At 35.8% G+C, this 13548-nt stretch overlaps 1 protein-coding gene across 7 annotated transcripts in view; it reads left to right on the top strand.

The window, feature by feature from the left end:
* Positions 1-13548, top strand: part of LOC106472458 (protein spaetzle 4-like) — a 34379-nt gene that overhangs the window by 13112 nt on the left and 7719 nt on the right. For 5 of the 7 annotated variants that reach the window (XM_022401024.1, XM_022401029.1, XM_022401023.1 and 2 more), the window contains exon 2: positions 13217-13359. In XM_022401024.1, coding sequence (XP_022256732.1) covers positions 13217-13359 — 143 coding nt within the window. Of the gene's footprint in view, positions 1-4281; positions 4354-9620; positions 9673-13216; positions 13360-13548 lie in introns of those variants that run through there. The other 2 variants (XM_022401027.1, XM_022401028.1) reach the window with 2 other exon arrangements.

Genomic DNA, 13548 nt, shown 5'->3' with positions numbered 1-13548 from the left:
GTTTACGTATTGTTTCATGAGAGACATACAATTTCAGGGCAATTTCACGAGTATGTTGCCTTGGAGTAGACTCAACAAGCATCTTCAGAACATCAATATCAATTCCAACATGTCGGTCCCTGCTGTCACAGAGGCGTTGTTCCCTTCTTGTATTCAAATTGCATTACATGTCGGCATGTGTGTCTCGTCGTATGTCATCACTATAAGGGATTACAGTATACTAAACTTTACGCATTATATAGGCTACACCAACGTGACATTTAGGCGGTTCGTTTAAGTATTATACGTGAGGTACGTTTTTTTTTGGGGGGGGGGGGTAATGAAACTGTCCCAAAAAGCGACATTAATTTCTTGACGGCCTAATACAATATCTTAGAATTACAAAAACAAAATAGTTCTTACTTAACGAACTCCTTGCTCATTATTTCTTGATACCACAAGACAGGAATTACTAATAGAAAGGCAAAATGAATGGTATAGACATTTCACTACTATCTGCCAAACATAATATTAATTGTGTCTGTTAGAGAACCAATAGTATCTTGTTATGTCCAAATCACGCATAGCAAGCTCACTCTGCAAAGTTTTGAATATGTCCGCAGTCTCACCATCAAGTTTTACCAGGTTCAGGAGTCTTGTAGTTATTTGTATTTAACATTCTAAGTAGTAGTTGATGATCAGTTACATGTTTCTATCAACACTGCAGTCAACACTTTCTGAATATTTTGGCCTATGTTAAGCCCCCCAGTGGCACAGCAGTATGTCTGCGGACTTACAACACTAGAATCCGGGTTTTGATACCCGTGGTGAGCAGAGCACAGATAGCCCATTGTGTAGTTTTATGCTTAATCGCAAACAAGCCTATTTTAAGGATGGACGATGTAATATCCTTCCGAAGCTCACTATAAATCCAGTAGCAAGAACATTACGCTGCGTTCTCCAGTACATAGATTTCCCGCTCAGTAGTCAGTTAGGGCCTGTTAATTTGGAGGTTCGAAGGATACCAAGCTATTATGTGTGTGTGTGAGAGAGAGACAGAGAAAGAATATCTCTTCGAAATCTGACTGAATTCTTTAGGAAATGGTAAGTCGAGAAACGGAAGGTGCACAACAATTTTTATTAACACACAAACACAATCACAAAGTTGATAATACTAAAACAGAACAGAAACAGTGTGTTGGACTGGCAAGAGAGAGAGATATAAAGTAAGTGAAACAGTTGTGAGGTGTCACACAGGTCCTGGATGTGTGTACTCTGTTAGAAATCATCCCGACGAAATAATATATTGCATTGAAGCGTGTGTAACGTTCATCAATGAATTCATACATAATCGGTTCTGTCCTCTTCATCTTTTTCAACCTACTGGGAGGAGTAAACGCAATTAACTGTAACAGTGCAATTCTTATCTATCAAAAGACAAAGTACAAACTAATTTTGAAATATTTGCATTTTTGTTGTTGTTTTGTTTTCTACATAATGAACAAGCAGATCTTTGGGTTATTCATTGTGTAATTGTTATAAATTTTTACATCGTGAATTTAATAATGTAACAGCTGCCAATTTTGTTAGAAAATAGATACAGAATAGGTCTTTCGTGCTTTAAAATTAGGTTATGTCTAATAATCAGGAGAAGGAATGAAAAAATACAGGTATCCCTCGATTTACCAACGTTTTGTTTACGTTTTTTCGCTATAACATAATCAACTTTTATAGGTATGTTTTTCGATTTACGTTCGCATTCTTTGCTATAACGAAAATTTACATAAAAGTCCTAAGAAATGTTTGCCCATTACAGAATAGTTTTTCACTATCACAAAATTAAAATAACTAAAAAGCGATTTTTCTCTGTTATAATATGGAAATACTTTAGTTACTAAGCTACTTTTCACTGCTACATAATTCAAATTCAGTAAAGTGCTATGGGCGAAATTTTAAACAGCACGTCACTCCTTCATTGAACCATGTCACAGAATCTTCTTCTGTAAGATCTCTCTATGCAAGTATCTCGTGTAGCGTTTGAACATCAGTCAGCCTTTTTTTTTCCATCTCGTGTCTAACATTGTGAAGTGATCTGTGTATTTATCGACCGTAATCCACATCAACCCTCAAGATGTCTGGCAAGAGACCTTCCCCAATCTCAACTGCTGCCCTATCAAAATTTTCTTGCCGGGCAATAACGCTTGATACGAATATAGACATAATGAAAAGGCGGGAAACTCGCCACCATTGCTTGTTCGTTAGATCTCGCACCATCCACAGTTGGTACAATTATCAAAAATGCCGAGAGTATCAACCAGACAGCACAGGCAGCAAATCCTGGAAGATGTTGTGGTGGAATGTATGGAGAGTAATCTGGTTAGAGAACCAGAACTAATGGAACATTCCAGTCTCCTCCTCGCTGATCTAGGAGAAAGCCAAGTCCCTATGAGAGATTTGAAGCAACGTGAAATCAGTGAAGGACCATCTGTTCAAGGCCACCCATGGCTAGTTGGAACGTTTATAACCTTTATAACGTTTAGAAGTGCTATAACCTGCATAACGTCAAACTAATGGAGGAGGTAATAAGTGCATATACTATGGCAGCAGAAACTTTCCCAGATCATCAGGGAAGGTGGCTACTCCAGTAAGCAAGTTTTCAATATGGACAAGATTGGGCTCAACTAGAAGAAGATGCCTCACACACCTTTATCTCAAGAAATGAGAAGACTGCCCTGGGTTTCAAGGCAGCCAAAGACTGTCTAACTCTTCTCTTTGGGGCAATGCAGAAGAGGACTTCAAGTTTATGCCCTCTTAGTTTACCAATTCGTGTGGCGAAAGATATAGCCAGAGTGTATGAACGACTTCCAGGGGTTCCCCAATGTCCCCTGCATCCAGAAGGAGATTGTCAGCTTAGCAAACGAGATAGGGTTCAGTGAAGTGGACCAAGATAATGTGGTAGAATTACTGGTATCTCACTGTGAGGAACTTACGAACTAGAACCTGCTAGAACTCGAAAAGGGAAATGCTGCTGAGAAAGAAGATTCTAGATCACATCACCACTACCACCAAAATATCTTATCATGAAGAGGCTTGCTGAGGAAGAAGACTCCAAGATCACATGATGGAAGACCCCATATCCTGTTATAAGGAGCTGTATCGGGAGAAGAAAAATAAAGCAATGCAGACATCTCTTGATATGTACTTTAAACCTTGACCTTCAGCCACCCAGGACACGTCAACCTCGCAAGACTCATCCTCTTCACTTCCCTCGCTAGATGTTGAAGATGACTCACAGACTGATGGAGAACTATCGCCGGTAGTTGATGATCCCTCGCCATCTGTTGAAGCTCGCTCGACATCACCCTCCGAAGATCATCAGTAACCTCTGTAGCCTCTCCTTTCTCTCGTCACTTAGCCAAGCAAAGCAACAACTATTTCTCGGCTAGTAAGGTACACTACATTTTGTATTTTATTAACTAAAATGTCTTTTTATTTCAGATTTTTGTTTGTGTTAATTATAACAGTATTTTTCTTACGTTATAATGGAAGGAAATTTTACGTTGGTGTGGCCAAAAATTTTGGATCGGGAACGCATCCCCAATTTTTTTTACCTTTAAATCAATGGGGAAAAGCTTTTTCGATTAACGTTTTTTCGTTATACGTTACGTTCTTCAAGAAGGTATCCCTTTCGTAAATCGAGGGATACCTGTACATGGGATTAGTTGAAAATTATGACATCAACCCACATGGGATTAGTTGAAAATTATGACATCAACCCACATAAAGAAAAATATTTTAGGCCAACTTTCAGGCCTTTTCCATCATAAGCAGCTCTCAGGTACAGTAAATAGAGCAATATTATCTAGAAAGTTCTAAAAAACAAAATGTACATTAAACCAGGCACCTTTTTATCTGATACAAATGCTTTTATAAAATATATAACTGGAAGTGAACTAGTATTGCAATCTTCATGCACCTAGGCCTATATGAAAATGGTGGGAACAGACGATATTATTGTAAGGAGAGAGAGTGTAAATCATACGAAGAATGGCACACAGTAGTATATTATTACGGTAAACGAAGATTTATTCAATTTTGAAATCAGACTGCAGAAAGGTCGGTGCAGTGAGTAATAAATTACTACGGAAATTTAAGCTTAACATAATTTACAATGAAGTTAAATATGCCTGTATTCACACAGGGCAAAAGATCGGATAACCCGGATATTTCAGTCTATATGTACCGCCTATCTCCCGTCGTGACATTGAATGCATCTATCTGAAAACGCGTCAAACCGGAACAAATAGCCTCAATGCATTGTGGGCAAAATCGCGTGAAAACGACCGTAAATGTTCGTCTTTCCACATCCTTTTGGTAAGACTATGAAAATATGTATGTTGACTAATATAGGTTTGATGGCCATTTTCTGTTTATATATGAAAATAAAACCATATTTTCTTTCTACAAATTGAAATAGATTCGTAAACATCCATTTTTTAAACAAAATAATGGAAATAGACAGAGGATGCTGTGAATGTGCAAAATCTACATTTCAATGGTTTTCATTAGTCACCAGTTATAGAGTGAAGCTGTCACGTGTTTTAAATTTAGGCCATTCATGTCATCGCAAGTCGATTGTGGTAAGGAGAAGGATGTTGAATTATTCAAGTAAAAGTTAAGACAGCAACTGCTAAAATGAGAAAATAATAGATATGCTTACGATATCATACTTTTTAACCAATCACATTTGCTTTCACGTAGCCTTACTGTTTCCCATTCTCGGGTCTAAACACATCTTTAAAATTATGGTTAGATACCGAAAAAAAAACTTAGCCAGGGAAACATCATATACACACACAAACTACAAAAAGGGAAAAATAAAAATATTGTTACGTCTCCGTTTGTTAATTAACTTTCCGTAACTTCATTCCGACGAAACTTTAGCGACACAAGTCCTTACTTAATAAAACTGATTTATTCTTTCCGAATATAACTTTACCGATACACTCAACTTCAACAATCGCCCTAAAACAAACGCTATAACAACGAACGTGCTCAATAATACTCTCTGACTGCAGATCAATTACTCACTGTCTACACACACATTGTCGCGTCACGCCGTCACCCTCTTATATATATACCAGACTACCCTATATCTAGTAAATGCACGAAGGAACAGGATATTTCTAGAAGGAGGTGGCGTGATACTAGTCACGTGACCTCGCTGACGCAACAATATAAAATGACCTATTAGTCTGAGACAAATTAGCATTTGGATTTTCATCAAAAGCACTTTGCCGTAATCCTTTCATGGGTTTTATCTTTTTCTGTCTTTAAAACACATGCAGGATCAGATTCCGGATCCTATTCTAATGACTCGGAAATATTTATAAATTTGCAGTTGTATTCATTTTTAATGTTGGATTCTTCCTTGTATGTCCCCCAGTGGTATGTCCGCAGACTTATACTGCTAGAAACAGGGTTTCGGTACACTTAGTAGGCAGAGCATAGATAACCCTTTGTGTAGCTTTGTGCTTAATAACAAACAACAACATCTTCATTGTATGTAGTTAAAATGTTAGATACAGTTAATGTATTTAGGCTAAAAGTAATAATTCGCGAAGGTTATATATGTCTGGAAGTGTGAAGCAGTTACATTATCACAATTCATACGAAAACTACACTTATTATTATATTTTTTAATCAAATAAAATAGTGGCATATGAAGTCAAATTTATTTCGATTTAATAAATTTATTACTACTTATGTAAAATGATGACGGTGAAATAAAAAAATACTACAGAATACTAAAAATATTTCAAAACATGTTAGAAAAAAATATACCGTGAACAATATCATGACCAGAAAAAAAAAGACTTTAAAGAAATACTATGTATGTTCACATTGCTTTCTACTATATTCCGTTCTTCTTTGCAGGAGCTAGTTCTAATCACTCTCACTGTTGGATATAAAAGACTGTTTAGTTTAAGGGTTATTATTTAGTTTCTTTTGTGACTTGATATTTAATGATTGTTGGGTTTTTAAGACAGGAGTGTTGAAGATAGAGTGTTTTAAAAGTATTAGTTGTGACAAATTTCGTCAAGTAACTCTGTGTTTGCACTTACATAGTTGTCTAGGCTTTACTAATCTTGTTTATGTCATGTTACTCGAATCTTCAGTATTTTTCTAGTTACCTTAACTGACTATTGTTACTTTGTAGTGCCGCTCGCGTAGTTTTAGAAAATTCGAGGTCTCGGTGAACAATATATAAATATAGGCGACCAAGCGAGCGCAAGTCAAGTCAAGCGCAGTTCAGTTAGAAAATTAGTTAGCAAAAGAAAACGTGAAGTTAGCCAGCGTGTGAGTGATTAGCCATAACTGGCAATATTTTAAAGTGAGTTTCACAATTTAATAGAGATAAAGAGAATAATTTTTCTTGTCAAAGGGTGTCCTAATATAATTGAACCCGTTTGTGTGGATTTTAACAAAAAGGAGACAGTTATTTAAAGTTCAGGATACAACTGTGGTAACTCACGTGGGTAGCGTAAGTAAATTATTCGCTGATGCTATTGTGATAAGAGTAGAGAAAAATAGTTCATCTTGTTTATTGAATTGTAAAGTAATGGAATCAATCTAACTGGACTTTTAGCGAGAAAAGATAATTATTTAGAGTTTTAACTACAACTGTGATATTCGATAGTATAAAGAATGTTTGTACATACGTTTGACTTGTTTTGAATATATTTTTAAAACAAGTGGATTGTGTGCTGTTCGTTTATTATTCGAATTTATCGCTAACAAGTCGCAGACACCTACTGTAGAAGAATCCCAGCCCACATATACATAAAACCCTGACTCTCCCGCATATATAGTTTATAGTTCATAATCTGCTCTGTCCAATATTATTTCAACTTTGCTTGTAGGTACTTTCAGAGCGAGCTGAGTTTCATTAGAAGTTGTTCACTTCACTTGCTGTGAAGCCATAAGAGTTGTACCGAGGAAATGTAGTAATAATACTAGAGAAAGTGGAGAAAAATCATGCGAGAAACAAAAACCTTAACAACTAAGCTATGTTTTGGAAAGATTAGAAAAAATTCTAAAAAAAATAAATGGATAATTGCGTTGTTTACTTGTTTACATAGTAAAACTCCTCTGAGCTGTGCAAAAATATAAGTTTGAACGTTTTTTTTTATTTCTCTTTGCAACTTGCACTAAATAAAATTACAAAAATGACAGAATGTTGAAATGACACTAGAAATATCATTTTTACTTAAAGTTTGAAATCTGATGCGCAGGTTTACACATGGCAACTGAATGAGACAGTTCAACATCCCGATAGAGTTGATTTGTTAGTTTGTTGTTAAACTCAAAGCTACACATTGGGCCATCTATTCTCAGCCCATCGCGGGTATCTAAACCCATTTTTAGTGTCATAAGTCATCAAATTTACAGCTGAGCCGTCGCTGGGCGATAGTGTTAAATCATTAAGCTTTAAAAGTACTAATAGAGGTGTGTTTTTTGTTAAGTACAAAGCTGCCTAATGGGCTATCTACACCTGCCACAGAAGTCGAACACTAATTCTAAGCGTTATAAGCCTCAAGCTTACTGCTGAGTGTCCAGAAGGTACTAATAAAAGACTCAGTCACCTTTGTTAGAATTATGAACATTATATATTATGGTATTGTATACAAAATGGATAAAAAAATGCATAGAAGCGTAGAAAAATAATCAAAAATCCCTCAGTCACAATATGAGGCTCTAGTTAAAATTTAAGCTAACTTGAAAACTCGGAAAAGCTAGTTGTGAACTTCTATGTGAAAATAAATACCTACAGATGTTCTTAGACAATACCGGGTTCAGTACGATCACCGTTATTGTTAATGTAAATTACAGGTATTCATTCTTAGTCTAAAGCCATTTATTAGGTGAAATGTGCCCTCCTCTTCACCCTCAAGTCAGAAAACGACTCTGTGGAGGTAATATAATGTAGAGGTAATATAGAGCTTGCGGCTCCATGGAGTAGTCGATAATGGCGTAGAAAATGGAGTATATTTGCAAGATGATGACAGGAATATGAAATCAAGAGACAAGTCATGAATAGAGCACGAGAAGCTCAGGCTATGAAATTATGACAATTGAATGAGACGAAGGAAGTTAGTGAAGTGAATTGTACTCACTTTAAGCTCTTTCCCACAGCGTAAAAACTCATTAAGGAGTTACTCTCCAGGAATAGTGTCATCCCGATACAGGCAGATTTCCATGTCTTAAAAAGTTAATTTCAAAATGTAAAATTATAAAACAGTAAACAAACAACAAAAAACTGGTGCCCATTAAGAGTGTAAAACAAATTTGGAAACATAATGGAGTTGTTTCTTAGGTAACATTAAAAAATTGAAGAGCGGGATTATGAAGCGTGTGAAAAAAAATGTGTTTGTGGCTAAAACGTTTGAATAAAAAGGTGGTTAAATTACCAAAAATAGAAGAGGAAATAGAAATGACGAACACTAAAGAGCTTATCTTATTATTTATATTTTGTATGTCGGTAAGGGGTAGTAGGCCGAAAATAGAAAACAAATAAGTAGGACAATTTCCATGCTTAGCATTGCAAAATGTGAAGGCCCGGCATGGCAAGGTAATTAGGGCGCTCGACTCGCAATCTGAGGGTCGCGGGTTCGAATCCCCGTCACACCAAACATGCTCGCCCTTTCAGTCGTGGGGGCGTTATAAATTTACGGTCAATCCCACTATTCGTTGGTAAAAGTATAGCCCAAGAGTTGGCGGTGGGTGATAATGACTAGCTGCCTTCCCTCTAGTCTTACACTGTTAAATTAGGGACGGCTAGCGCAGATAGCCCTCGTGTAGCTTTGCGCGAAATTCAAAAAACAAAAACAAACAAAATGTGAAATTTATAAAGACGACACTTGACATTATACGAGCAGTACATGACGTATGGAAAAATTATTTAAATACGTATTCCTATGCAAATATTTTGCTTAAAACTCGCATAAAATACAGTCTTACAGTTTGTTACTTGTTGAGCAACCTGACTGTACTGCTTGTCATATTTACACAATACCATCTGCCTCCCATTTCGTCGAGGTCTACTCTTATTTGTCAAGGACTGCTTCTGTTTTTTTAAGACTTTGTTCCAATTTAATGTGTCTGCACAAACTCGTTCAAAAACAGGCCTAGTGAAATATCGATGTACATTCTGAAGATATTGAATGATTGAGAAGACCTTTTACGTTTCTTCTGTAACAACTGCAGGTTGATATATTCCGGAGCAGAGAAAAAAATTTGAACTTTCTAATTTACCAAAATTTTGACTGATATGTTTATTTGAGTTTGAAAAGTAGGTGATTTGTCATTAAAGCTTATTATAGTTGATTCTTTAAGCTAAGCGTATTAAAGATAACTTCAACTGGCCAGTTTTTTTCTGTTTTTTCTTGGGAGCTTTTCTGGTCACTTAATACTAGAATTAGAGCATATACTAAGTGAAACATAAAGTTCTTACAAATAACACTTTCAGCAAAACTATGCGTTTTCCAAATCATTTAATTATATGGACTATGACTAGCAACTTTGTTTGCATGTAATTGTTCCTTTTCTCTCTCTTTTTATGACACTCATTGTAGCATATTTCCAAGTCATTCGACAATAGCCAGCGAAAAGAGGCAAGAAAATAGACAAAAGGTGAGGATTGGTTTGTTTTGGATTTCGCGCAAAGCTACACGAGGGCTATCTGCGCTAGCCTTCCCTAATTTAGTAGTGAAACACTAGAGGGAAGGCAGCTAGTCATCACCACCCACCGCCAACTCTTGAGCTACTCTTTTATCAACTAATAGTGGGATTGACCGTCACATTATAACACCCCATACGGCTGAAAGGGCGAGCATGTTTAGTGAGACGGGGATTCGAATCCGCAACCCTCAGATTGTGAGTCAAGCGCCATAAACCACCTGGCCATGCCGGGCCGCAAAAAAAGGTGAAAATAAAGTGAATTAGAATGTTGAGAACAAATGGGGGTTTTTAACGCCGTATTTGATATATGGGGCAGAAAAGTCGTTCGATAAAAGAGCTTGTTTCATTTCCCCTATACTTATAATAATGGATCTTTGTTATGTGTCTAGATAAAATTCTGAGAGAAGAAATGTGGTTTCAACATTAAATAAAACCCTAATCATTGTTTTAATGTTGTTTGAAAAAATCTTTGAAAACACTCAGTTTTTCATAATCAATTACATATATCACTTTTTTTATTCGTTGCTTTGGGATAAGGAATTTTCGTTATTGATATACTGGATAACTTAACTTATTCCAAAAAGAAGGGCTTTTTGTTTGTTTTAGTGCAAACCAGCAGAGGCATTCTGTACCATATCCGTTTCGATATCAGTGGTGGGCAGAGCACAGATAGCCCATTGTATAGCTTTGTGGTTAGTTACAAACAAATAAACAAAACCATATCCGTTGCGTAATTCTGGCGTTTGAAGTCATCAACTTACCTCTAAGCCACCTAAGTACCAGAAAAAAAGAAAGGCTTTTTTTTAATATACTGGAAAAGTGCAACGAAAAGCTTTATTAATATTTTGTTATTGTTCTCTTGTAAGTTGTTGTTGTTGTTGCTTTTTAAACAAAACAGTAACTGTATTATGTGGCGTAATTTTGAAGTTGATAGTGTATAGAAATGAATATGGAGACTGCCAGAATTTAAGAGCGAGCGCTTTAATTTCGACAGTCATTTTTAGCACTTCTGGGAAGGATCTGTTTTCAGAGAGAAACAAAAGAGAAATAAATAAAGAATTGTTTATTTCAATACAACAGCCATTATCTTCATTCCTTGTGCTTGTTTTTGAAATTCGTACAAAGCTACTCGAGGGTATCTGCGCTAACCGTCCCTAACTTAGAAGTGATAGGGTAGAGAGAGAAGTCAGCTAATCAACACCATCCAAAGCCGACTCTTGTGCCACTCTTTACTAACGAATAGCTGGATTGAAAATCTATGACCACGAAATGTCTTTACAATTGCATAAAAATTATTTAACTCCCCCCCCCCCCAAGAATACCAAATACTTTATAAGAAATTGCACAGCAGTTTTATTTCTATGAACAAACAACAGCTAAAGACAATGAACAGGTAATCCAAAAACCTTCTCGTGCTGTTGTCAGAAAATTTTAAAAACAAATTAAAACAGACAGAGAAACTAGGCTTGGCATGGCCTGGTGGTTAATATACTCAATTCACAATCTGTGATTTGCGGGTTTGAATCCCATCACCGAACATATGTTCACTTTTTCAGCCGCGGGGTAGTTATTATGTGACGGAAGATATATAAAGTTTAGGTTTATATACATAAATAAAATAATAGTAAATAACATTTGAGCACTGTAATAAGCTCACACTGCACTTGTTGATGCTACTATTTTACTCACTCTCACTGCCTTGAAGAAACGTCTTCCACAATGCAGGAAAGAGAGGCGGGAAATTTCTGTTACTTACATGATGTTTAATTACGTTTTTCAACAAACTAAAAATAGTTGTACGTTTAATTGTAGACTTGCCGAGTAAATAATGAGGTTCAATGCACTTTAAAGTTTATAAAAGTGATAGATAATTCAGGTCCCTTGCTGACCTTGAAACAATCTCCACCATCGTTTCTGCTAATGAGTCAGCGGTAAGTTTACGGTCTTAGAGTGCTCAAACTCGGCAGACACAATACATTCTAATCATTATAGGTTTTAACTTTTTTGTGTATTGATTTATGAATCATGTTCTTCTTGTCGAGTTAATTTACAGAATTACCTTCTATGCGCTATTTTTAGTTCTAACCTATACAGCTTACTGTTGATCAAAAGTTATTAATAATTAGATCACACCTCCTGGCAAACTTTCCTTTACTTCACATGGACGTCGATTTACAAGACTAAAGCAAGACCAAGGACGAAAAAGTCCATTAGAGCTGCCTTCGGAAGAGGAGCGTGTGCGACAGGTAATATGTGATCAAATGGACCTGCTGCAATTCCTTTTTTTTATCATCTTTCTCATGGAAACAGTCGTTGATTTCGAAACGTGGATGGAAATTTGAAGTCATGCTTTATTATATTGTTAAAGACAACTTTGATATAAACTCAGCTTTTCATCGCAATGGTGTTGTTGACAAAAGGGTTTCTTTCGCACAGTAACCTTCACATTACATTCGATTGAGTTGTTCTAGATTAGTTTGGGTTGTAGTTTCAAGCCTTTTTCTGTCGTAAACGCTCTGATGCGCGAGATTTTCTACTTATTGGAAGAACATTAAAAGTTATATGAATATTTCTCTGGCGCCACGGACATGTTAAACACCTATATATATTAGTAGATGCTAAACGTGTCCGTGGCGCCACGCTACTGTATTAGCATATACAAATAGTTCAAATAAAGCGTCCTTAACCTTTTGTACAGGCATTCAAATATGCCAATGTTCTCATTGTTTCGAGTCATTTAGTATATATCTAACTCAAAAAATGCCCAGATTAAGTTACGAAAAAAATATCTAACCACATTAAAACGTGATTTTAAGTTGAGGTGGTTAACAGAAGGAAAAAAGTGGTGATGGTATTACAAGAAACATATAGTGTAAACATGAACATCAAAATTTTAGACGTCTCACTCTTCTTTTATTCAACGTAATCTGAAATATTTGGACCGACTAGCCTCAAAATTCTTGAAAAATTAAGATTATTTTAACAACATGTAATGATGATATTAATCTTTAAAAGTACTAAGTGAACATTTTTTAATACTTGACATCACCTATTGCTTTATTGTATACAGATTTACATCTTTGTAGTGCCTAAATATGTGAACTGTTTTCTTGTTGGTAGTATGGTAATACAGCCGACCTACCTTTTGGCACAGTTTGTAGGATTGTATATTCTTTAATAAGTGCACTATTAAAACATTCTTTTTTCAGAAATGAAAAGTATATATTTTTTTCCTTTTGTTTTTGATGAAGGTAAACAATCAAGGAGCCCATTATATTTTTAGGGCTACATCTGACTAGTAAAGGTTTGAAAATGTTTGAAACGTTAATCATGGTGTTTATTTTCAGTGAATGAAACCATTATTGAAAATTTGTGAGGTATACAAATATAACATCATATGTATCCTATAGCTGATTACCGTCACAATTTTTAGAATATATGAGATACTCAGGAAAAAAACATTTTGAGTTTAATAGAACTTTTTTCTTTTTTCCAGCTGGCTTGGAGTTTGTCAATCGTAAGCATCATGGTAAAAGGCCAGTCTTGTGGGCCACGCATGAGTGCCCGTCTTTTAACAGAAATTCCGTGTGATATGTCAAAGTCGTTATACTGCTCCAGTTCTGGAAGTGCATATCCCTGGTAAGTTCACCAAGAATTCCTAGTTCGTCAGTGTTCTAACACATTTCAAAAATAAATAAAGTCTAGCGCGTGATGACTTTAAAAATTTTACTGTAATTTCGAAATTTGAACATTAATATAAAATACAGTACCATATTAGTTACTTCAAACTTCATACTCTTGGAATTACTCCGTCACACCAAACATGCT

Source organism: Limulus polyphemus, unplaced genomic scaffold, assembly GCF_000517525.1.
Source record: "Limulus polyphemus unplaced genomic scaffold, Limulus_polyphemus-2.1.2 Scaffold5351, whole genome shotgun sequence".
Classification (NCBI taxonomy): Eukaryota; Metazoa; Arthropoda; class Merostomata; order Xiphosura; family Limulidae; genus Limulus; species Limulus polyphemus.
This window is presented reverse-complemented; position numbering and strand designations above follow the sequence as displayed.